The following is a 23779-nucleotide window of genomic DNA, read 5'->3' as shown; positions in this document are numbered from 1 at the left end:
AAAGCTCCCCAAAACACACAAAATATGAGCTTGACAATAAAATAGACTGTGACATTTACCTCGAGCCGTCGCCTCCTGTAACTCCCTTTTCCAGACCCCCACCGCCTCTTTGTAAGATCCCATCAAGAAATATTCTTCCCCTGAAAATAAGAAAATACACGTAACATTAATGTAAACGACAATATATAGTGCTTTAAAAAAAAAAATAAAACTCAAATTCTGAGAATGGTGCCTCTACCAATTGGCTCAATGACCCCCCCCCCCCCCCCACCCTTCCCAAATTACACCAGATATCAATGTGCAGGGACTATGATGCATATTAAAGTGAAGGAGTTTTGACCCACAGCAATAAAGATGCAGCCATTGTGCTACAAACAAAGCAACAACAAAAAAAAAGAAAGAAAACACCACATAAAAACGCAAACTAAGATTGTGATCAATAAGCAACTGCGGCGATTCGGTGAATATGTCAGGAGTGAGGGCTTCCATCATACATTTGGCCTGTCTAAGTCTACAGGTGGTCAACCATTGGGGCTCCTCCCTGATCTCCAGAAAGGGACCCGGCGGTCAGCTAGGAGCTTGTGTTGCAGCCGGCACGTGCTCTATTCATTTCTATTGGAGCGCCAAAAAGGCCCAAGTACAGCACTTGGGACTAGTGGCGATCCCATAGAAATAAATGGAGCGCGTGCAGTCTACCGGTAGACGACACATGCTTCTCATAGAGTAGCGGGGTCCCAGCTGTCAGAACCCCAAAGATCAGCTACTTATCCCCTATTATTAAAGGGCCACTCTCATTAAAACACATTTTTTGTTAGTCCACTCCTTATGGTAAATAAAAAATATTTCTAATGTACTTTGTTAAAAAAAAAAAAGTTTTCTGTTTCTTTTTTTTTTTAAAGCTGTCTCCCTACTTGTCCAGAACACATTTCCCTCCATCTCTTGCACAGACTTTGGACTGGCAGAAGCCCCAAATCAGGAAATGTAGTCTGGAGAGCTGAGGGGGGGAGGGTGCAGCCTTAGCCAATCATACCTTATCTCACACTGAACTGCTCTGGGCTGTGTGTAGCAGAGTGAGGGAGGAAGTTCTCCCCTGTATGGCTTCAGATGATGTCACGCTTGCTGACAGGGTGTTTATCATGATGGGGGCAGTGAACGGGGAGGATTATAAAATGTATCAAGTTAATGAGAGGCACTCTTTAGTAGTCCAGCCTTTCACTTGCTCCTGAATAAAAAAAAAAAACCTGCTTATTCAGTGTGGTAGGGGCAATGTAATACTGCCTAACCTGGCAGAATTGCCAACCATAATTCAAAGAAAGAAGGGTAACAGCCCTTGTGGGTGTACATTAGGGATGAGCGGCATATGCCATATTCGAATTCACAAATATATGGAGGAATATTTGTCCTATATTCGCGAAATTCATATATTTGCAGTTATTTTCGCTTTGCATAAATGCGTATGCGGATAACTATCTACCAATCTATATTATCTATCTCATATCTATCTATCTATCTCATATCTATTTATGTATCCCATATCTCTCTCTCTCATATCTATCTATCAATCTATCTCATATCTATCTATCTATCTCATATTTATCTATCTATCTATCTCATATCTATCTCATATCTATCTATCTATCTCATATCTATCTATCTATCTATCTCATATCTATCTATCTTTCTTATATATCTATCTATCTATCTCATATCTATCTCATATCTATCTATCTATCTCATATCTATCTATCTATCTCATATCTATCTATCTATCTCATATCTATCTATCTATCTAATATCTATCTATCTATCTCATATCTATCTATCTCATATCTATCTATTTTGCCTAGTAGCGTGCACCTGCAGGCCAGGTCCATATAATAGTTTGGTATCAACTAAAGTGCTGGCTGACTTATTCTTTGTCTGTATTGCACATACGGGGGAGTGACTACCTCCATGTTGGCCTTGCACCCCACCCACCTCTATCAGGTGTGTATACAAGGTGTCTTGGATGTTCCAGATCCTGCCATGCTTACTGAACTGTTCACACAGAGGCATATTCACAGTGTAGGGTCCGTCCCAATGAGGCCACCTTATCGCGGTGGGACGGTCCAAGCTATTTGACCGCCGGCGGAGACAAATTTGTGAGCTAAGTGCCTCACTATTTCATAGTTTCACATTTGCATCTATTACACCATAGCTGTATAGCTCTCCATGTTTTATCTGCATATTCATGTTTCATCTATATCTTTGTGCTGGCAGTGTGCTGCTGCATTCTTCTGTTGCTATCTATCTATCTATCTCTCATATCTATCTATATCTCATATCTATCTATATCTATATAGCTATCTATATCTCATATCTATCTATATATCTATCTATATCTCATATCTATCTATATCTCATATCTATCTATATCTATATATCTATCTATATCTCATATCTATCTATATCTCATATCTATCTATCTATCTATCTCATATCTCTCTATCTCATATCTATCTATCTCATATCTATCTATCTCATATCTATCTATCTCATATCTATCTCATATCTATCATTCTATCTCATATCTATCTATCTCATATCTATCTATCTCATATCTATCCATCTATCTATCTCATATCTATCTCCTAATATTCTTGGTCTATACAGAAGTGATAATGGGTCTATGACATTTTTCATTTTGAATATTGTCCTGTCCTATTCGTGAATATCGTCACTATCTACCTATCTAATTTTAGTGACGATATTCGTGAATATTCGCTCTCCGGTCTAATACAGTAAATAGTATAGGAACCTTCTCTAGACCACAGGCTGGAAGCAGGGCGGGATGAGATCACTGTGATGTCCTCTCTGGGGAAAAAATAAAATTACGAATATTCGTAATTGCAAATATATATTAGCGAATATGCGAAATTCCAAATAAATATTTGAATTGCGAATATTCGCGCTCAACACTAGTGTACATAACCCATACTACATCCCTTCCAGACAAGAAAAAAAGTGTAAAGTAGGTGGACGGTGTAAGGTTACAATACCAGCGACAGGAAGAAGACTTAAGGTTCCCGATAAATGTCCTCCTCCGCTCTGAAGCTCCGACTGTAAGTGACACAAAAGAAACCGAATGGCATTTTCTTCATTTTGGACCTCGGGTGCCAACGGCATCGATTGATGGAGAGAAATGTTCTTTCTTAATTGCATCTGGTATAAAAGGGTCTGATGATATAGGAGACGCCACAGGAATGCCAACCTGCAATACAGAATAAGATGACAGTGATCTCATCTGCCCAGTTATACAAGGACACATCCAGCGCACACCTATTCCTATGTAAGTAAAGCAATGCCCTGCAGGAGATCGGAAAAGCTGATGATAACCTCTTAAAGGGGTACTCCCGTGGAATTATTATTATTTTTTTTAAATCAACTGGTGCCAGAAAGTTAAACAGATTTGTAAATTACTTCTATTAAAAAAAAATCTTAATCCTTCCAGTACTTTTTAGGGGCTGTATACTACAGAGGAAATGCTTTTCTTTTTGGATTTCTCTTCTTTCACAACCACAGTGCTCTCTGTTGTCCATTTTAGGAACTGTCCAGAGCAGGAGAAAATCCCCATAGCATACATCTGCTGCTCTGGACAGTTCCCAAAACGGACAGCAGAGGTCAGCAGAGAGCACTGTGCTTCGTGACAGAAGAGAAATCCAAAAAGAAAAGAACTTCCTCTGTAGTATACAGCCCCTAAAAAGTACTGGAAGGATTAAGATTTTTTTTATAGAAGTAATTTACAAATTTTTGTACTTTCTGGCATTTAAAAAAAAAAAAAAAAAAGTTTTCCACGGAAGTACCCCTTTAATGGGAACATCTCTAGTACATACGCTTGATATGGTGATTTAGAAAATGTGGTATCCTTCCATTGGGTGAAATGTAACCTTGAAATAAATGGGGGGGGGGGGGGGATGTCCTAGTGCAGTGTTTCCCAACCACTGCACTAGGACATACCCACCCAACCCAATATATTAAAGGAGTAGTCCAGTGGTGAACCCAGTGGTGAACAACTTATCCCCTATCCTAAGGATAGGGGATAAGATGGAGATCGCGGGGGGTCTGACCGCTGGGGCCCCCTGCGATCTCCTGTACGGAGCCCCGACAGCCCGCGGGAAGGGGGCGTGTCGACCTCCGCACGAAGCGGCGGCCAACACGCCCCCTCAATACAACTCCATGACAGAGCCAAAGTGCAGAGGGGGCGTGTCGGCCACCGCTTCGTGCGGAAGTCGACACCAGCTATCTGGCCGGAGAGCCTGGCCCCCGTACAGAGAGATCGCAGGGGCCCCCAGCGGTCGGTCCCCCCATGATCTCAAACTTATCACCACTGGACTACCCCTTTAAGCCATAGATTGCATTATAATTTGCAATTTGGCCCCATTCATTTAAAGGGGTACTCCGGTGAAAAACTTTTTTTTTTTTTTTTAAATCAACTGGTGCCAGAAAGTTAAACAGATTTGTAAATTACTTCTATTAAAAAAATCTTAATCCTTCCTGTACTTATTAGCTGCTGAATACTACAGTGGAAATTCAGAGCTCTCTGCTGACATCATGAGCACAGTGCTCTCTGCTGACATCTCTGTCCATTTTAGGAAGTGTCCTGAGTAAAAGAAAATCCCCACAGCAAACATATGCTGTTCTGGACAGTTCCTAAAATGGACAGAGGTGTCAGCAGAGAGCACTGTGCTCATGATGTCAGCAGAGAGCTCTGTATTTCAAAAAGAAAAGAATTTCCTCTGTAGTATTCAGCAGCTTATAAGTACAGGAAGGATTAAGATTTTTTAATAGAAGTAATTTACAAATCTGTTTAACATTCTGGCACCAGTTGATTTAAAAAATAAATAAATAAATAAGTGTTTTTCCCCAGAGTACCCCTTTAATTTGCACACTGAGCTGACCCCTCTGCAGCCAAGAACATACAGGGACATGGCATTTCAAAGACACTAGACCAGTGGTCTTCAACCTGCGGGCCTCCGGATGTTGCAAAACTACAACTCCCAGCATGCCCGGACAGCCAACGGCTGTCCGGGCATGCTGGGAGTTTTAGTTTTGCAACATCTGGAGGTCCGCAGGTGGAAGACCACTGCACTAGACCATTGGCAGGTATGGCCTATCAGGGGAACCTCTCATAAGCAGGGACTCCTTTTCACAACGTACCTTTTTTCTGACTTCATATTCTCCAGCCCTAAATTTGGGGGTTCCTTAAAAATACACTGAAGATGTGGCACTAGGACCGGCTGTTTTATGGTTTGGAACACTGGAGCCTTCAGAACGTCCAGATGCGCAGTGTCATCCACCGTAGGTGTTGTAGAGATCGACTCGAACCTGGATGCATAAATCGCTGCCAAGTTCTGGGAAACCATCTTTACCAAGCAGAAGCTTTCCAGGAGATTCTTGGAGAAGAGCCGCCGGTGCTGGAGGAGGATCAACCTGACCGTCTCTGCGGTCAGTTTTATTACGTGGCCGATGGTCTGTCGGGGAGCCACATCCCAATACAGCAAAGTAAGGCACTGGTGAAAGACCGAAACATACGACGTCCAGGGGTCGCCTCTGGCTTTCTTTTTGGAAGGTTTATCCGGTTTCAGCATTGGGCACTTTGGATTTTGAAGAATGGACAAGAAGTGAGTCAGGCAGCCGACTGTGTAGTGTAACAAGGCACCCGTGTGTGCCACACCACCCATGGACACCCCTACTGCCCATGCCATTAGTATAGTCCTCCGTATGCGCAGCAGCTCACTGAGGACATCACTCTTGGCTGGGTATTGGTCACTGGCATGGATGGTGTCAAACATGGAAGCAAACTCAAGTCTGCCATGCTCTGCTCTGCTGTACGTCCCATCCGCAGGAGCGATGTACTGCTGATCATCTGACTGCTCACTCTCCTCCTGTATCAGGGGGGAAAGAAAACAAACAAAAAAGGATGAATACATTTCTTGACATCGCCTTTTGAACCTCCGATGCACAGATATACGATTTCGGAAGCTAAAATCGTCTGAAATCGTATCTGTGCACGGACAGGTACGAAGCCATTAAAGGGGTACTCCGGTGTAAAACTTTTTTTTTTTTTTAAATCAACTGGTGCCAGAAAGTTAAACAGATTTGTAAATTACTTCTATTAAAAAGTCTTAACCCTTCCAGTACTTATTAGCTGCAGAATACTACCGAGGAAATTCTTTTCTTTTTTGGAACACAGAGCTCTCTGCTGACATCATGACCACAGTGCTCTCTGCTGACATCTCTGTCCATTTTAGGTTCTGTTCAGAGCAGCATATGTTTGCTATGGGGATTTTCTCCTACTCTGGACAGTTCCTAAAATGGACAGAGATGTCAGCAGAGAGCACTGTGTTCATGATGTCAGCAGAGAGCTCTGTGTTCCAAAAAAAGAAAAGAATTTCCACTGTAGTATTCAGCAGCTAATAGGTACTGGAAGGATTAAGATTTCTTTTAAATCCTTTTTTTTACAAATCTGTTTAACTGTCTGGCACCAGTTGATTTAATAATTAAAAAAAAAAAAAGTTTTACACCGGAGTACCCCTTTAATGGCTTTGTACCTGTCCATGCACAGATACGATTTCGGAAGCTCAAATCGGCTGAAATTGTATCTGTGCATCGAAGGTTCAAATCGTGATTTAAAAAAAAATAAAATAAAGTTTTCCGCCAGAGTACCCCTTTAACTTATATGGGGCTGCAGACCTGATCATAATCAGCTAGTGACTACGATCTAGTCATTTCCTCAAGGGATCCGATTTTTGACACTGACTGTAAAATCGTGGTGTGCCACATACATACCTGTAGCTTGGGTCGTGTCGTGTCCCTCTGAAGGTCCACTTCTTTCTTCGGCGAATTGGAGGCGGGCATGCCGGGCGAATTCGAATATTCATGTGCGCTGGTCATGTTAGCGTTTGTGCCTACTGACACCAGCGACCATGAATATTCAAATTCACCCAGCGGGCCCGCCTCCTGTACGCAGTTTGCCCAAGAAAGAAGGGGACCTTCAGAAGGACACCGCTCCGGGCTGCAGGTATGTATGTTAGTCAGAGACCCCCACATGGGTCTCCTGTTCAGTGTTTTGGGTTTAGTGTGGGTGAACGGGACGATCGTTTTCCTTTAACCAAGGAAACCTACACAGACATGGAAAGAACATACAAATGTCATGTAGCTCTTTGGTGGGAATCCGAGCCGTAGACCACAGTGATGCAACTGCTGAACCCCATTGCTGCCCATATACAGGTTTAGACAAATTTTCTCTTAAAAGGGGTACTCCGCTGCTCAGCGTCAGGAACAAACTGTTCAGAACGCTGGAGCTGGCAGCTTGTGATGTCATAGCCCCGCCCCCTCATGGCGTCACAACCTGCCCCCCCCCCAATGCAAGTCTATGGGAGGGGGCGTGACGGCTGTCACGCCCCCTCCCATAGACTTGCATTGAAGGGGCGGGGGTATGACATCACGAGCTCCCGGCGCCGGCTCCAGCGTTTGGAACAATTTGTTCCAAACGCTGAGCAGCGGAGTACCCCTTTAAGTTAAAAGAAAGCAATCTGTTGGTGATTATGTCTTCCTGTAGTTCACAGGAGGTCAGCTGACCCAGGACCGACCACTTCCTCTGACACATTATGCATTTTATTACTGTAACTGGGTCATGTGCTTAGAGGCAGCTGTGATGTAATAAAACAGATGAAACTATATGACTAGTGATGAATGATCGAACAGACACCCTTTGATTTTGGATCGCTGAAGGTGAGAATGATAAGTTATGGTCTATCCAGCTAATCGGAGGGCTGTGGGAAACTCTTTTTGGCTAGTAATTGAGGAGGGGGAAGGACATCAGGAGAAGACCTCCTCCCCTCCTGTGCCCTCAGTACCTGCGCTAGCAACTTTTCCAGCTGTCCACACATTTCCTCCTCCTCTTGTAGAAAGCTCGGCACATGTGACGTGGAAGACGGCGTTGTCCAAGAGTCTTTTAATAATGGGGCTTTTAATGAAGAGAGGGTCCTCAGACTGGGCCCATTTGTTTTAGACTGTAAAGGAAAAAAAATAGCAATGTTTAGTATGTGATAGCAGAGGCACCGATCAATAATGTAACAGCTGGGGGAAGGTGTCCTAACAAGTGTGTTCAAGCAGGGGGGCAATCTTAACAAGTATTTTACTGCAAGCCCTCTGTTACATACACATACAGCGATCCCTCAACTTACAATGGACTCAACATACAATGGTCTTTTCTAGACCATTGTAACTTGAAACCAGACTGAAGTGTATGCACTGACTGGTGTCTGGCAGCGCCCCCTACAGTACGGGGAGGTATTACATGTTCTGTACACTTTACCTGTATTACTGAAGTGTATACACTGACTCGTGTCTGGTAGCGCCCCCTACAGTACAGGGAGGTATTACATGTTCTGTACTACTCTTTACCTGTATTACTGAAGTGTATGCACTGACTGGTGTCTGGTAGCGCCCCCTACAGTACAGGGAGGTATTACATGTTCTGTACTCTTTACCTGTATTACTGAAGTGTATGCACTGACTGGTGTCTGGTAGCGCCCCCTACAGTACAGGCAGGTATTACATGTTCTGTATTCTTTACCTGTACCAGGGTTATCTGCCTGCTCCTTTGGACACCAGGTGAGGGGCGGCTCCATGTTAATTTTAGGACACTGTGTACTGTAGAGGACCCTGAAGAAGTTCCTGTCCTCTACATAGACAGTGATTACAGCTCCCTGCAGATATTTATTACTATTATATATAAGGATTTGCTTTATCTGTATTAGATATCTACTTATTTTTCTTTAATCCTCACTTTTTACTATTTTTGGATGACATTTTGGTGGCTTAAGAACCAATTACCAGGTTTCCATAGAGTTATGGTTTCAACATACAATGGTCCCAACATACAATGGTCCCAACATACAATGGTCGTCCTGGAACAAATTAATATTGTAACTTGAGGGACCACTGTACTTGTTAGGGCTTCATCTTACTGTAACATACCTGTTATGGTGCCCCCTGCTGTTACTCACTTGTTAGGGCATCTCCTGATGTAAAAACTTTTTATAGGGCACAATATACATATTATTGTTAGGGCACTCCTTTAACAGATATGTAATTTCGGAAAGGGGCGTCCTAACAAATGTGTAACAGCAGCAGAATGTCTAACCACTGTGTAACAGCAGCAGGTGCCCTGACAAGTGTGCAAGGAGGCATTGTTAGGGTGGGTTCACACTAGGATTTCACTCTACAGCTGCCGGATCCGGCTTGGGGGGCGAAAACCGGGGGCTCCCGTATCCCAGCCCGTATCTAATTCATTTCAATGAGCCGACCGGAGTCAAACGGTGACTCCGGTCAGCCCATTTTTGCCCCGTATCCGTTCTTCTGACTGGACCTAAAACGGCAGCATACCACGATTTTAGGTCCGGTCACCAAACTGGATACAGGGCAAAAATGAGCCGACCGGAGTCACCGTTTGACTCTGGTCGGCTTACTGAAATAAATTAGATACGGGCCGGGTCTGGCTGGGATACGAGAGTGCCCAGTTTTCGCTCCCCCAAGCCAGATCCAGCAGCCGAAGAGTGAAATTATAGTGTGAACCCACCTTACAAGTATGTAACAGGGAAGAATGCCATAACAGGTGTGTGACAGTAGGGGGTGCCCTAACTGTGTAATGGTAGGGGGCACAATACTAAGTATTTAACAGTAGGAGGTGTTTCAAATAGAATGTCACCGCTGGGGGCGCCAAAACAAAAGTATAACAGTAGGGGGAGATATAACATGTTACCAGAACATTTACACAGACAATTTTTTTCTTTTTTATAAGTAATTCCAATCGGAAACCAGTTATCTTTTGCACAATCCAATTTAGCAATGACATATTTACCTTTGAGACAATCCCTTTAACCGGTTGGCATGTAAGGACGAGCCGGCTCATCCTGAGATGGCAACCGTTGTATGGCGCGGGCTCCCGACTCGAGCCTGCGTCATACCGGCAGGCCCCCAGCCGATTCCTGTAGTTGGGGGCCGGCGTTAATAGCCAACACGCGGCGATTGCCGCGGCCGGCTATTAACCCTTTATATCGCCGCTGTCAAAGTTGACAGCGGCGTCTAAAGGGACATTTAAACCATCCCTGGTGGTCCAGTGGGGTGATCCACTGCTGAGGTAGCCGGAGGGCTTACCTCATGTCCAGTGGCTGCTGCGGCTCTGACAATGATAAAGCTTGTCAGGACCAGGCTTTATCAATCGAGCGCAGAGCACACAGATCAATGTGGTTCTATGAAACCATATTGATCTGTATGAGGAATCAAAATGATTCCTCCTAAAAGTCCCCTAAGGGGACTAAAAGTGTACATAAAAAGTAAAAAAAATAAAATAAAATAAAAATAAAATAAACACCCATTAACCCCTTCCTTATTGAAAGTTTAAATCAGCCCCCCCTCCTTTTCCCAAATTCCATATAAAAAATATGTAACCATAATAAAAATAAACATATGTGGTATCGCCGCGTGCGTAAATGTCTGAACTATAAAAATATATAGTTAATTAAACCGCATGGTCAATGGCGTACGCGCAAAAAATCCCAAAGATGACTTTAAGATGCCACTTTTAAACGTATGAATTTTCGTGCATGTAGTTATGATTTTTTCTAGAAGTACGACAAAATAAAACCTATATAAGTAGGGGATCATTTTAATCGTATGGACCTACAGAATAATGATAAGGTGTCATTTTTATTGAAAAATGTACTGTGTAGAAACGGAAGCCCCCAAAAGTTGCAAAATGGTGTTTTTTCTTCAATTTTGTCACACAATGATTTATTTTTTTTTGGGTTTCGTCGTAGATTTTTGGGTAAAATGACTGACGTCATTACAAAGTAGATCTGGTGGCGCAAAAAATAAGCAATCATATGGACTTTTAGGAGGAAAAAAACTTAAGTGCAAAAACTGAAAAACGCTCGGTCCTTGAAGGGGTACTCCGGTGGAAAAACGTTTTTTTTTTTTTAAATCAACTGGTGCCAGAAAGTTAAACAGATTTGTAAATGACTTCTATTAAAAAATCTTAATCCTTCCTGTACTTATTAGCTGCTGAATACTACAGCAGAAATTATTTTCTTTTTTGAAACAGAGCTCTCTGCTGACATTATGAGCACAGTGCTCTCTGCTGACATCTGTGTCCATTTGAGGAACTGTCCAGAGCAGCATATGTTTGCTATGGGGATTTCCTTTTACTCTGGACAGTTCCTAAAATGGACAGAGATGTCAGCAGAGAGCACTGTGCTCATGATGTCAGCAGACAGCTCTGTGTTTCAAACGGAAAAGAATTTCCACTGTAGTATTCAGCAGCTAATAAGTACAGAAAGGATTAAGATTTTTTAATAGAAGTAATTTACAAATCTGTTTATAACTTTCTGGCACGAGTTGATTTAAAAAAAAAAAAAAAGTTTTTCACCGGAGTACCCCTTTAAGGGTATAAAAAAAAAAATAATAATAATAATTTAAGGCCCTACAGATGCTTTATTTATGTTTTACACTGTTTTCCAGTTTTCTCACAGAACGTAACTAGAGATGAGCGAACTTACAGTAAATTCGATTCATCACGAACTTCTCGGCTCGGCAGTTGATGACTTTTCCTGCATAAATTAGTTCAGCTTTCAGGTGCTCCCGTGGGCTGGAAAAAGTGGATACAGTCCTAGGAGACTCTTTCCTAGGAATGTATCCACCTTTTCCAGCCCACCGGAGCACCTGTAGGCTGAACTAATTTACGCAGGAAAAGTCATCAACTACAGAGCCGAGAAGTTTGTGACGAATCGAGTTTACTGTAAGTTCGCTCATCTCTAAACATAACGTTACTGGCTTATGAAGAGACACTAATTCAGCGTTTCCCAAGCAGGGTGGCTCCAGCTGTTGCAAAACTACAACTCCCAGGATGCCCGGACAGCCGAAGGCTGTCCGGGCATGCTGGGAGTTGTAGTTTTGCAACAGCTGGAGGCACCCTGCTTGGGAAACACTGCACTGGTGACATAGTGACTGCATGCAGTACCTTTACTATGTGAAGCTGCTGTCGCACATTCTCCAGTCTCTGGGCTGTGTCCAGCAGTAAAGCCTTCATGAACTTCTGCGGAGACAGATTTTCTGCAACGCGCAGCATGGTCACCATATATCCGTCAGACACCATGATGTAGGACAGGCGCGGATGGCACGTCACAGAATACCTCTGTCTCATGAGATCTGCTTCTGATGTGACGGACCCCAGCGAGTCGTTGGGATTAGAGGCTTCTGGGATCGGCACATGTGGCCTAGATGGAAGGAAACACAGTTTACTGAACAGGAAATCACAAATCTTAGTAAATAAAAATTATAGGTTTTATCTGGTAGAATGCAAGGGGGCGCTAGTGGGCACCTCTCTCTATTATCTGAATTATTCCTTTCCTCAAAGATTCTGGAAGTGAATATATTTGGACTGTAGGGAGCAGATAGGGGAACATGGCTCTCCCGGAAACATTGAGAGCGGATTTCTTTATAGGTTTAACAATTGTATTTGTAATATGCAACTAAAAAGGCTCAAATTAAAAAGGAGATTAAAGGGGTACTCCCGTGCCCCAGCCTTCTGGACATCCGGTTCAGAAGGCTTGGAGCAGCGGCCGCGGTTGCGACGTCACGGCCACGCTCTCTCGTGACGTCACGCCACGACCGCTGCTTCAAGCCTTCTGAACTGGATGTCCAGAAGGCTGGGGCACGGGAGTACCCCTTTAAAAGGGGTACTCCGCTGGGAAACAAAATGTCTTAAAATCAACTGGTGCCAGAAAGTTAAACAGATTTGTAAATGACTTCTATTTAAAAATCTTCATCCTTCCAGTACTTATCAGCTGCTGTATACTACAGAGGAAGTTGAATTTATTTCTGGAATTCTTTTCAGTCTGACCACAGTGCTCTCTGCTGACACCTCTGTCCATGCCAGGAAGGAGAAAATCCCCATAGCAAACCTCTCCGGTAGAGATGAGCGAACTTACAGTAAATTCGATTCGTCACGAACTTCTCGGCTCGGCGGTTGTTGACTTTTCCTGCATAAATTAGTTCAGCTTTCCGGTGCTTCGGTGGGCTGGAAAAGGTGGATACAGTCCTAGGAAAGAGTCTCCTAGGACTGTATCCACCTTTTCCAGCCCACCGGAGCACCTGAAACATGAACTAATTTATGCAGGATAAGTCATCAACTGCCGAGCCGAGAAGTTCGTGACGAATCGAATTTACTGTAAGCTCGCTCATCTCTTCTCTCCGGCTCTGGACAGTTCCTGACATGGACAGAGGTGTCAGTAGAGAGCATTGTGGTCAGACAGAAAGGAATTCCAGGAAGAAATTCAACTTCCTGAGGAGCATACAGCAGCTAATAAGTACTGGAAGGATTAAGAATTTTTAATAGAAGTAAATTATAAATCTGTATAAGTTTCTGGCACCAATTGATTTAAAAAACATTTTTTCCACTGGAGTACCCCTTTAAGGAAAGAAGTGACAGGATTCTTTGAGTGCAACTTTTTTTAATACTTCGTGCTCCTCTAGATCAGGCACAGGCAACCATCGGCACTGCAGATGTTTTGGACTACATCTCCCATGATGCTTTTGCAGCTTTTTGGTTGTAAGAACATCATGGGAGATGTAGTCCAAAACATCTGCAGTACCGAAGGTTGCCTGTGCCTGATCTAGATGATGCATCAGTGATGTTTTCACTCCACAGTGGTGAAGCATTGACTCTCATACTTACATATATACGTCTGCAGGACAGTAGAGGTAAGAAAAGGAGGCTAGAATGAGAAAACGATGAGCGAAAAATAAATAGAAGGACACAGAGATACAAAAGAAGATCACAGAAAAACGTGAAGCCTATGAGAGAAGAGAACTAGGACAGCGATGAATGTGGGAGGGAAATGGGAACCACACACTTAAAGGGGTATTCCGGGAAAACACTTTTTTTTTTTTCTTTTCTTTTTTGTACAGTGGTCCCTCAACATACAATGGTAATTCGTTCCAAACGAGCCATCGTTTGTCGAATCCATCGTATGTTGAGGGATTCGTGCAATGTAAAGTATAGGAAGCTTTACTCACCTGTCCCCGCCGCTCGAGATGGTGTCCCCGGGCCTCCGCTGGGCTCTCCGCTGTCTTCTCCGGTCCTCCGCTGTCTTCTCCGGTCCTCCGCTGTCTTCTCCGGTCCTCTTCTGTCTTCTCCGGTCCTCCGCTGTCTTCCGCAAGGCCTTACTGGGCCTGCGTAGCGACGTCATTACGCCGCTGCGTACGCCATTCCTATTGGCTGACGTGCGCAGCAGCGTATTGACGTCATCGGAGAGGGCCGAGAAGACACCGGAAGACCAGCACTGGACCCGGAGCATCGTGGAGGGGTAAGTAATACTTACCGCACCACACGGGGAACATTAAGCTGCTATCCGGCAGCAGCCTAAGCATTTGGCTCTGCCGGATAGCACTTAATGCGATGGCCCCGACATAAAAAAGCATTGTATGTCGATTTGACGATATGTCGGGGCCATCGTAGGTCGGGGGGGGGGGGGGTCACTGTATATGAACTGGCTCCAGAAAGTTAAAACAGATTTGTAAATTACTTCTATTAAAAAAAATCTTAATCCTTTCAATAATTATCAGCTGCTGAAGTTGAGTTGTTGTTTTCTGTCTGACAACAGTGCTCTCTGCTGACATCTCTGCTTGTCTCGGGAACTGCACAGAGTAGAATAGGTTTGCTATGGGGATTTGCTTCTACTCTTGACAGTTCCCGAGACAGGTGTCATCAGAGAGCACTTAGACAGAAAAGAACACCTCAACTTCAGCAGCTCATAAGTACTGAAAGGATTACAATGTTTCAATAGAAGTCATTTACAAATTAGTTTAATTTTCTGGAATCAATTGATATATATAAAAAAGTTTTTTCCTGGATAACCCCTTTAAAGGGGTGCTCTGGTGGAAAAAAAAAAACAATGTTTTTCTAATCAACTGGTGCCATAAAGTTAAACAGACTTGTAAATTACTTCTATTTAAAAGTCTTAATCCTTCCAATACTTATCAGCTGCTGTATGCGCCACAGGAAGTTCTTTTCTTTTTAAAATTTCTTTTCAGTCTGACCACAGTGCTCTCTGCTGACACCTCTTTCCATGACAAGAACTGTCCAGAGGAGGAGCAAATCCCCACAGCAAACCTCTCCTGCTCTGGACAGTTCCTGACTTTAACAGAGGTGTCAGCAGAGAGCACTGTGGTCAGACTGAAAAGATATTGAAAAAGAAAAGAACTTCCTGTGAAGCATACAGCAGCTGATAAGTACTGGAAGGATTAAGATTTTTTTTTTTTATATAGAAGTAATTTACAAATCTGTTAAACTTTTTTGGCACCAGTTGATTTAAAAGTTTTCCACCAGAGAACCCCTTTAAAAAAGTTTCGTTTTTTGCCTACATCACGCATACTTGCCATCACTAGTGTTACAGCAGCGCCATTTGTTGTATTCCAGCGCAGCCGCATTCCTGTGTTTTATAAAAGTGGATTTTGCAGCATTGTAGGGAATTTCCATCAGCGTTTAATGGAAAACCTTAATGATCTGTACACGGAAATCAGCATATATTCCTCGTCACAACTGCAGAAAGCTGATGGGTTTCCATGGCAGCTGGAGACCTAATAAAAGGACCCCTGGTCCGCCATCTTTTTACATCCCTATTAGGTCCTGAAACTGCATAATGCACATCGAAGGTCTGAATATTAGGACTTATACACCAGCCTCTGAAGTAATAGGGGGAGATTTATCAAAATTTGTCCAGAGGGAAAAGTGTCCCAGTTGCCCATAGCAACCAATCAGCTCGCTTCTTTCATTTTTAACAAGGCCTCTGCAAAATGAAAGTAGTGATCTGATTGGTTGCTATGGGCAACAGGGCAACTTCTCCTTTTCCCCCAATGTTTTTACGGAAAGTGAAGGCCTATATTCAGATATAAAGCCTGGCGCCCAGCGACACTAACCTGTATGTAATGAATGGATGAAGTGGGATAAACTCTGCTGGCCCAAATTCAACACTGCACCCGAAGGTTGTCAGAGTCAGGAGTCCACCCATACGAGTCAACAGGAGCAGAGACCCTCTCTTTAGTATACAGGCTAGGAAGAGACTATCTGCAGTCCAGGACATGTCTGCCACCCAGTAAGACCTGCAAAACCAAAAGAGATGACTTAAAGTGGTACTCCGCCCCTAGACAACTTAAAGGGGTTATCCAGAAAAAAACATATACATATATATATATATATATATATATATATATATATATATATAATCTCAACTGGCTCCAGAAAGTTAAACAGATTTGTAAATTACTTCTATTAAAAAATCTTAATCCTTTCAGTACTTATGAGCTGCTGAAGTTGAGTTGTTCTTTTCTGTCTAAGTGCTCTCTGCTGACACCTGTCTCGGGAACCGCCCAGTTTAGTAGCAAATCCCCATAGCAAACCTCTTCTACTCTGTGCAGTTCCCGAGACAAGCTGAGATGTCAGCAGAGAGCACTGTTGCCAGGCAGAAAACAACAACTCAACTTCAGCAGCTGATAATTATTGAAAGGATCAAGATTTTTTAATAGAAGTAATTTACAAATCTGTTTAACTTTCTGGAGCCAGTTGATATAAAAAATTAAAAAAAAGTTTTTTTTCTGGAATACCCCTTTAACCCCTATCTAAAAGATAGGGGATAAGATGTCTGATCGAGGGGATCCCAGCGATCTCGGCTGCTGCACTCGGCATTCGTTTAGAGCGTCGGGTGCAGCTCCGGAGGCTCGTGATGTCACGGCCACGCCACGCTCGTGACTTCACAGCCACGCCCCCTCAATGCAAGTCTATGGGAGGGGGCGTGACGGACTTGCATTTAGGGGGCGTAGCCGTGACGTCCCGAGCGGGGCATGACCGTGACATCACAAGCCTCCGCCCCGCATCGCCAGTCATCCGGCACAAAGCGAAGTTCGCTTCGTGCACCAGATATCTGGGGTGCCGCAGTCAAGCGGCAGGACCCCCGCAATCAGAGATCTCATCCCTATCTTTTGGATAGGGAATAAGATGTCTCGGGGCAGAGTACCCCTTTAAACACTGGAATCTTATGTTTAAGGTGAGTGTTTCCCAACCAGGGTGCCTCCAGCTGTTGCAAAACTACAACTCCCAGCATGCCTGGACAGCTGTTGGCTGTCCAGGCATGCTGGGAGTTGTAGTTTTGCAACAGCTGGAGGCACCCTGGTTGGGAAACACTGATCAAGGTTAAAAAAGAAAACAAGTAAAAGAAATGATCTTCTGACCTGAGTAACCTTGATGGGATCTGCTGATCCCTACTGCCGCAGCCCCTTAAGCTGCCACATGTGGTCACAAAGTTCATTGTGTTGATAAAGAGGACGCAGGTCTCCTGTAAGAAGGAAAGAGAACATAAATTCATTGCAAAACCCAAATAAAGACCCCCCCCCACCGGCACCTGATGGAAGGAGACCTACTTATACTGACCGCACCTTAGGATCTTTCTGGTTCAATGCCAAGGTTAGGATCAATCCATCTCTGGAGAAGCGAGCCAGCAGGGAGCCTCTGGACTTCAGCGGGGCACAGGATGGGGCCACGCTGAGAACAGAGCAGTCCTGTTGTGTCCAGTGAACATGGTACGGGGCCACACTAAGAGAAGATTAAAGGAATACACTGGCCCCTCAAGTTACAATTTTAATTGGTTCTGGAACGAGCATTGTATGTTGGGACCATTCTATGTTGGGACCATTCTATGTTGGGACCATTCTATGTTGGGACCATTCTATGTTGGGACCATTCTATGTTGGGACCATTCTATGTTCGGACCATTCTATGTTGGGACGAGAACTCTATGGTAATTGGTAATTTTTGGTTCTAAAGGCACCAAAAATAGGAAAAAGTGAGGATTAAAGAAAAAAATAAGTGGATAACTAATACAGATAAAGCAAATCCTTATATATAAAAGTAATAAAGATCTGCTGGGAGCTGTAATCACTGTCTAGGTCAGTGTTTCCCAAGCAGGGAGCCTCTAGCTGTTGCAAAACTACAACTCCCAGCATGCCCGGACAGCCGTTGGCTGTCCGGGCAAGCTAGGAGTTGTAGTTTTGCAACAGCTGGGGGCACCCTGTTTGGGAAACACTGGTCTATGTAGAGGACAGGAGCTTCTTCTGGGTCCTGTACAGTACACAATGTCCTAAAAAAAGTAACGGAGCCGCCCTCACCTGGTGTCCAAAGGAGCAGCTAACCCTGGTTCAGGTAAAGAGTACAGAACATGTAATACCTCCCTGTACTGTAGGGGGCGCTACCAGACACCAGTCAGTGCATACACTTCAGTAATACAGGTAAAGAGTAGTACAGAACATGTAATAGCTCCCTGTACTGTAGGGGGCGCTACCAGACACAGTCAGTGCATACACTTCAGTAATACAGGTAAAGAGTAGTACAGAACATGTAATAGCTCCCTGTACTGTAGGGGGCGCTACCAGACACAGTCAGTGCATACACTTCAGTAATACAGGTAAAGAGTAGTACAGAACATGTAATACCTCCCTGTACTGTAGGGGGCGCTACCAGACACCAGTCAGTGCATGCACTTCAGTAATACAGGTAAAGAGTACAGAACATGTAATACCTCCCTGTACTGTAGGGGGCGCTACCAGACACCAGTCAGTGCATACACTTCAGTAATACAGGTAAGAGTAGTACAGAACATGTAATACCTCCCTGTACTGTAGGGGGCGCTACCAGACAACAGTCAGTGTATACACTTCAGTAATACAGGTAAAGAGTAGTACAGAACATGTAATAGCTCCCTGTACTGTAGGGGGCGCTACCAGACACCAGTCAGTGCATACACTTCAGTAATACAGGTAAAGAGTAGTACAGAACATGTAATAGCTCCCTGTACTGTAGGGGGCGCTACCAGACACCAGTCAGTGCATACACTTCAGTAATACAGGTAAAGAGTAGTACAGAACATGTAATACCTCCCTGTACTGTAGGGGGCGCTACCAGACACCAGTCAGTGCATGCACTTCAGTAATACAGGTAAAGAGTACAGAACATGTAATACCTCCCTGTACTGTAGGGGGCGCTACCAGACACCAGTCAGTGCATACACTTCAGTAATACAGGTAAGAGTAGTACAGAACATGTAATACCTCCCTGTACTGTAGGGGGCGCTACCAGACACCAGTCAGTGCATACGCTTCAGTAATACAGGGGTTTTACCAGTGAAAGTTCTTCCAGACATTGACACGTTTCACAGATCTGGACTGTCTGTACATTGTATGATGAGTCTGGTTTCCATTGTAGACCATTGTATGTTGAAACTACTGTATGTTGAGGCCATTGTAAGTTGAGGGATCACTGTACTGTAGTGCAAAATAAATCATTCCCTATGGGAAGGATAGAGGATCAGTTATAGATCGCGGGGGGGGACCCAACAATATATATTACTGCATAACTTCCAAACGGCTGGAGATATTTCAATAATACTTGGTCACATGTTACTTATATGTCCACTTAAAATATAGTTAATTTAACCCTTAACTACCCCCATTTGTGAGGGTCGGGGTTTTTGTTTAAAGTCCCATGCAAATCAATGGGAAATGTATGTTGCCATATAATTTCCGTACGGCTGGAGCCATTTCATTACCTGGTACACATATTACGGAGCGGGATAGGAGGACCGGGATATGAAGTCAAAAGCTTCCTCTGTTGATTTTCCTCCACAACAAGGATTAGGAAGGAAAACACGGGCAACGCCGGGTACTCAGCTAATAAATATATATATATATATATATATATATAAATAAATCAGTGGAGTACCCCTTTAAAAATTGCAGCTTTTACCTGTGTAACTTCTGATCTTTCTCAAACCATCGTAGAGCCAGGAACGTCATCACAAGCCGGGATCCAGAATAGAAGACAAATGTGCACAGGCAGCTGTCACCCAACACCTATAAAGGGAACAAGCTTCACATCATAACAGGGATAACCCCCGAACAGGATCCAGGAAAGCTGGGTGGCATTCGGCAAGTCTACCTAGATATACTGGGCATCATCCCTGTATAAATAAGTAGAGAGTTGTATGACAAGTCCTTGTGACAGCTGTAATGGCGGCCATAGCTGAACTTTTTAAAGAAGTCTCATATTAGTCAGATTTTTTGTAAATTCTATGGCCTAGACAATGGGGGAGATTTGTCAAAACCTGTGCAGGGGTAATGTTGACCAGCTGCCCATAGCAACCAATCAGATCGCTTCTGGACAGAATTTGCACCAGAATTGAAAAAACAAAACAAAAAAAAAAACCCCGACTAAGGCTACGTTCACACGGCTGTCTTGACCCGTCCCGTTCTTCTGCCGTCAAAAATAAAAAACGGACTTTAAATAGAAACGGACCAAATCGGATGTTATCCGTTTGGATACGTTATTTTTCAGTTAATAAACAAAAAAAATAAAAATAAAACATTTTCTGTTGTTCTGAGCATGCTCAGAAGTAAAAAAACGGATCATAAAATGGATTGTAAAAACGGATGACATTAACCTCTTAAGGACCCAGGACGTACGGGGACGTCCCCGCACCCTGGGCCTTAAGGACCCAGGACGTCCCCGTACGTCCTGGCGTTTTCCGGTCTCTGCCGCTCGCCGGGCAGAGATCGGAACTGGATGCCTGCTGAAATCCTTCAGCAGGCATCCAGGGCAAACGCCGAGGGGGGCCATGTAGGCCCCCCATGTCGGCGATCGCCGCAAATCGCAAGGGAAATCGCCCTTGCGATCTGCGGCGATACCGGGCTGATCGGGTCTCTGGGACCCGACCGCCCAGTAATTTCGCATGATCCCGGCTGTCACAGACAGCCAGGACCATGCTGAAGTATCGGAGCGAGGTGGCAAGCCGGCCACCTCCTCCGATCCCCTGCGATCTGTCGGTTAGTGAACCGACCAATCGCAGGAGGGGGGGCGGTTACTTCCTCCCGTCCTGCCCGGCCCCTGAAAGTAGGGACAGGACGGGAGGAAGACCGGAGGACGCGGCGGGGGACGGGGGAGTGCTGGGGACCGGCCCCGGTACTTACCTCGTCCCTGAAGACCCGGATCCCGGCGAGGAAGATGGCGGCGGCGGCGACAGGTGAGTTGATCTTCAGCCGCGGTCGGGCCCTTTACAGCAATGCACGTCGCCGTAAAGCGACATGCATTGCTGTATTGGGACCCTATATACTACAACTCCCAGCATGCCCAGACAGCCCTTGGCGTCTGGGCATGCTGGGAGTTGCAGTTTTGCAACATCTGGAGGTCCACAGTTTTTGGACCACTGTGCCCTTCCAGATGTAGCAAAACTACACATCCTCAGCATGCCCTTACTGTCCAGGCATGCTGGGAGTTGTAGTTCTGTAACATCTGGCCCTTCAGATGTTGCAGAACTACAACTCCCAGCATGCCTGGACAGTTTTGGCATACTGGGAGTTGTAGTTTTGCAACATCTGGAAGGGCACAGATTGGGAACCACTGTATTAGTGGTCTGCAAACTAGTCCTCCAGATGTTGCAAAACTACAACTCCAAGCATGCTGGGAGTTGTAGTTCGGCAACATCTGGCTCTAAAGATGTTGCCGAACTACTACTCCCAGCATGCCTGAGAATGTTTGGGAGTTGTGGTTTTGCAACAGCTGGAGGCACACTGGTTGGGAAACATTGTTTCCTAACTCAGTGTTTCCCAACCCGTGTGCCTCCAGCTGTTGCAAAACCACAACTCCCAAACATTCTCAGGCATGCTGGGAGTAGTAGTTTTGCAACAGCTGGAGGTCCCCCCCCTGTGAATGTACAGGGTACACTCACATGGGCAGGCGGCTTACAGTGAGTATCGGGCTGCAAGTTTGCAATGCAGCAAATTTTGCGCGGCAGCTCAAACTCGCTGTAACCCCCCCCCGCCCGTGCGACTGTACCCTAAAAACACTACACTACACTACCACAAAATAAAATAAAAAGTAAAAAACACTACATATACACATACCCCTACACAGCCCCCCTCCCTCCCCAATAAAAATGAAAAACACCTGGTACGCCACTCTTTCCAAAATGGAGCCTCCAGCTGTTGCAAAACAACAACTCCCAGTATTGCCGGACAGCCGTTGACTGTCCAGGCATGCTGGGAGTTTTGCAACAGCTGGAGGCACCCTGTTTGGGAATCACTGGCGTAGAATACCCCTATGTCCACCCCTATGCAAATCCCTAATTCAGGCCTCAAATGCACATGGCGCTCTCACTTCGGAGCCCTGTCGTATTTCAAGGCAACAGTTTAGGGTCACATATGGGGTATCACCGTACTCGGGAGAAATTGACTAACAAATCTTGGGGGGCTCTTTCTCCTTTCACCCCTTATGAAAAGGTGAAGTTGGGGTCTACACCAGCATGTTAGTGTAAAAAAAATAAACTTTTTACACTAACATGCTGGTGTTGCCCTATACTTTTCATTTTGACAAGAGGTAAAGGGGAAAAAAGCCCCCCAAAATTTGTAATGCAATTTCTCCCGAGTACGGAGATACCCCATATGTGGGCACAAACTGCTCTGGGGGCACACAACAAGGCCCAGAAGGGAGAGTGCGCCATGTACATTTGAGGTGATTTGCACAGGGGTGGCTGATTGTTACAGCGGTTTTGACAAATGCAAAAAAAAAAAACACATGTGACCCCATTTCGGAAACTACACCCCTCACGGAATGTAATAAGGGGTGCAGTGAGAATTTACCCCCCACAGGTGTCTGACGGATCTTTGGAACAGTGGGCTGTGCAAATAAAAAATGTTGTACAGCCCACTGTTCCAAAGATATGACAGACACCAGTGGGGGGTAAATGCTCACTTTACGCCTTCTTACGTTCCTCAAGGGGTCTAGTTTCCAAAATGGTATGCCATGTGGGGGTTATTTTGCTGTTCTGGCACCATAGGGGCTTCCTAAATGCGACATGCCCCCCGAGCAAAATTTGCTCTCAAAAAGCCAAATATGACTCCTTCTCTTCTGAGCATTGTAGTTCGCCCGTAGTGCACTTCAGGTCAACTTTTGGGGTACCTCCATACTCAGAAGAGATGTGGTTACAAATTTTGGGGGGTATTTTCTGCTATTAACCCTTGCAAAAATGTGAAATTTGGGGGGGAAACACACCTTTTAGTTATTTTTTTTTATTTTTTTTTTACGTATGCAAAAGTCGTGAAACCCCTGTGGGGTATTAAGGCTCACTTTATTTCTTGTTACGTTCCCCGAGGGGTCTAGTTTCCAAAATGGTATGCCATGTGTTTTTTTTTTGCTGTCCTGGCACCATAGGGGCTTCCTAAATGCGACATGCCCCCGAGCAAAATTTGCTCTCAAAAAGCCAAATATGACTCCTTCTCTTCTGAGCATTGTAGTTCACCCATAGTACACCTCAGGTCAACTTATGGGGTACCTTCATACTCAGAAGAGATGGGGTTACAATGTTTGGGGGGTATTTTCTGCTATTAACCCTTGCAAAAATGTGAAATTTGGGGGGAAACACACATTTTTGTGAAATTTTATTTTTATTTTTTTACATATGCAAAAGTCGTGAAACACCTGTGGGGTATTAAGGCTCACTTTATTCCTTGTTATGTACCTCAAGGGGTCTAGTTTCCAAAATGGTATGCCATGTGGGGGATTTTTGCTGTTCTGGCACCATAGGGGCTTCCTAAATGCAACATGCCCCCCAAAAACCATTTCAAAAAAACGTAC

The 23779-nt window shown here is 44.4% G+C and overlaps 1 protein-coding gene across 6 annotated transcripts in view; it reads right to left on the bottom strand.

Annotated features, from left to right (window-relative positions):
• CPLANE1 (ciliogenesis and planar polarity effector complex subunit 1) overlaps positions 1-23779 on the bottom strand; it is a 144551-nt gene that overhangs the window by 99571 nt on the left and 21201 nt on the right. For 5 of the 6 annotated variants that reach the window (XM_056546351.1, XM_056546360.1, XM_056546362.1 and 2 more), the window contains exons 6-14: positions 19898-20004; positions 17536-17692; positions 17332-17435; positions 16024-16206; positions 12065-12320; positions 7899-8054; positions 5197-5924; positions 3039-3250; positions 60-140 (exon numbers count right to left, since the gene is read on the bottom strand). In XM_056546351.1, coding sequence (XP_056402326.1) covers positions 60-140; positions 3039-3250; positions 5197-5924; positions 7899-8054; positions 12065-12320; positions 16024-16206; positions 17332-17435; positions 17536-17692; positions 19898-20004 — 1984 coding nt within the window. Of the gene's footprint in view, positions 1-59; positions 141-3038; positions 3251-5196; positions 5925-7898; positions 8055-12064; positions 12321-15483; positions 15851-16023; positions 16207-17331; positions 17436-17535; positions 17693-19897; positions 20005-23779 lie in introns of those variants that run through there. The other variant, XM_056546377.1, reaches the window with a different exon arrangement.

This window comes from Hyla sarda, chromosome 1 (assembly GCF_029499605.1).
Source record: "Hyla sarda isolate aHylSar1 chromosome 1, aHylSar1.hap1, whole genome shotgun sequence".
Taxonomy (NCBI): Eukaryota; Metazoa; Chordata; class Amphibia; order Anura; family Hylidae; genus Hyla; species Hyla sarda.
Note: the sequence above shows the minus strand (reverse complement) of the source record. Positions and strands in the feature narration are given on the sequence as shown.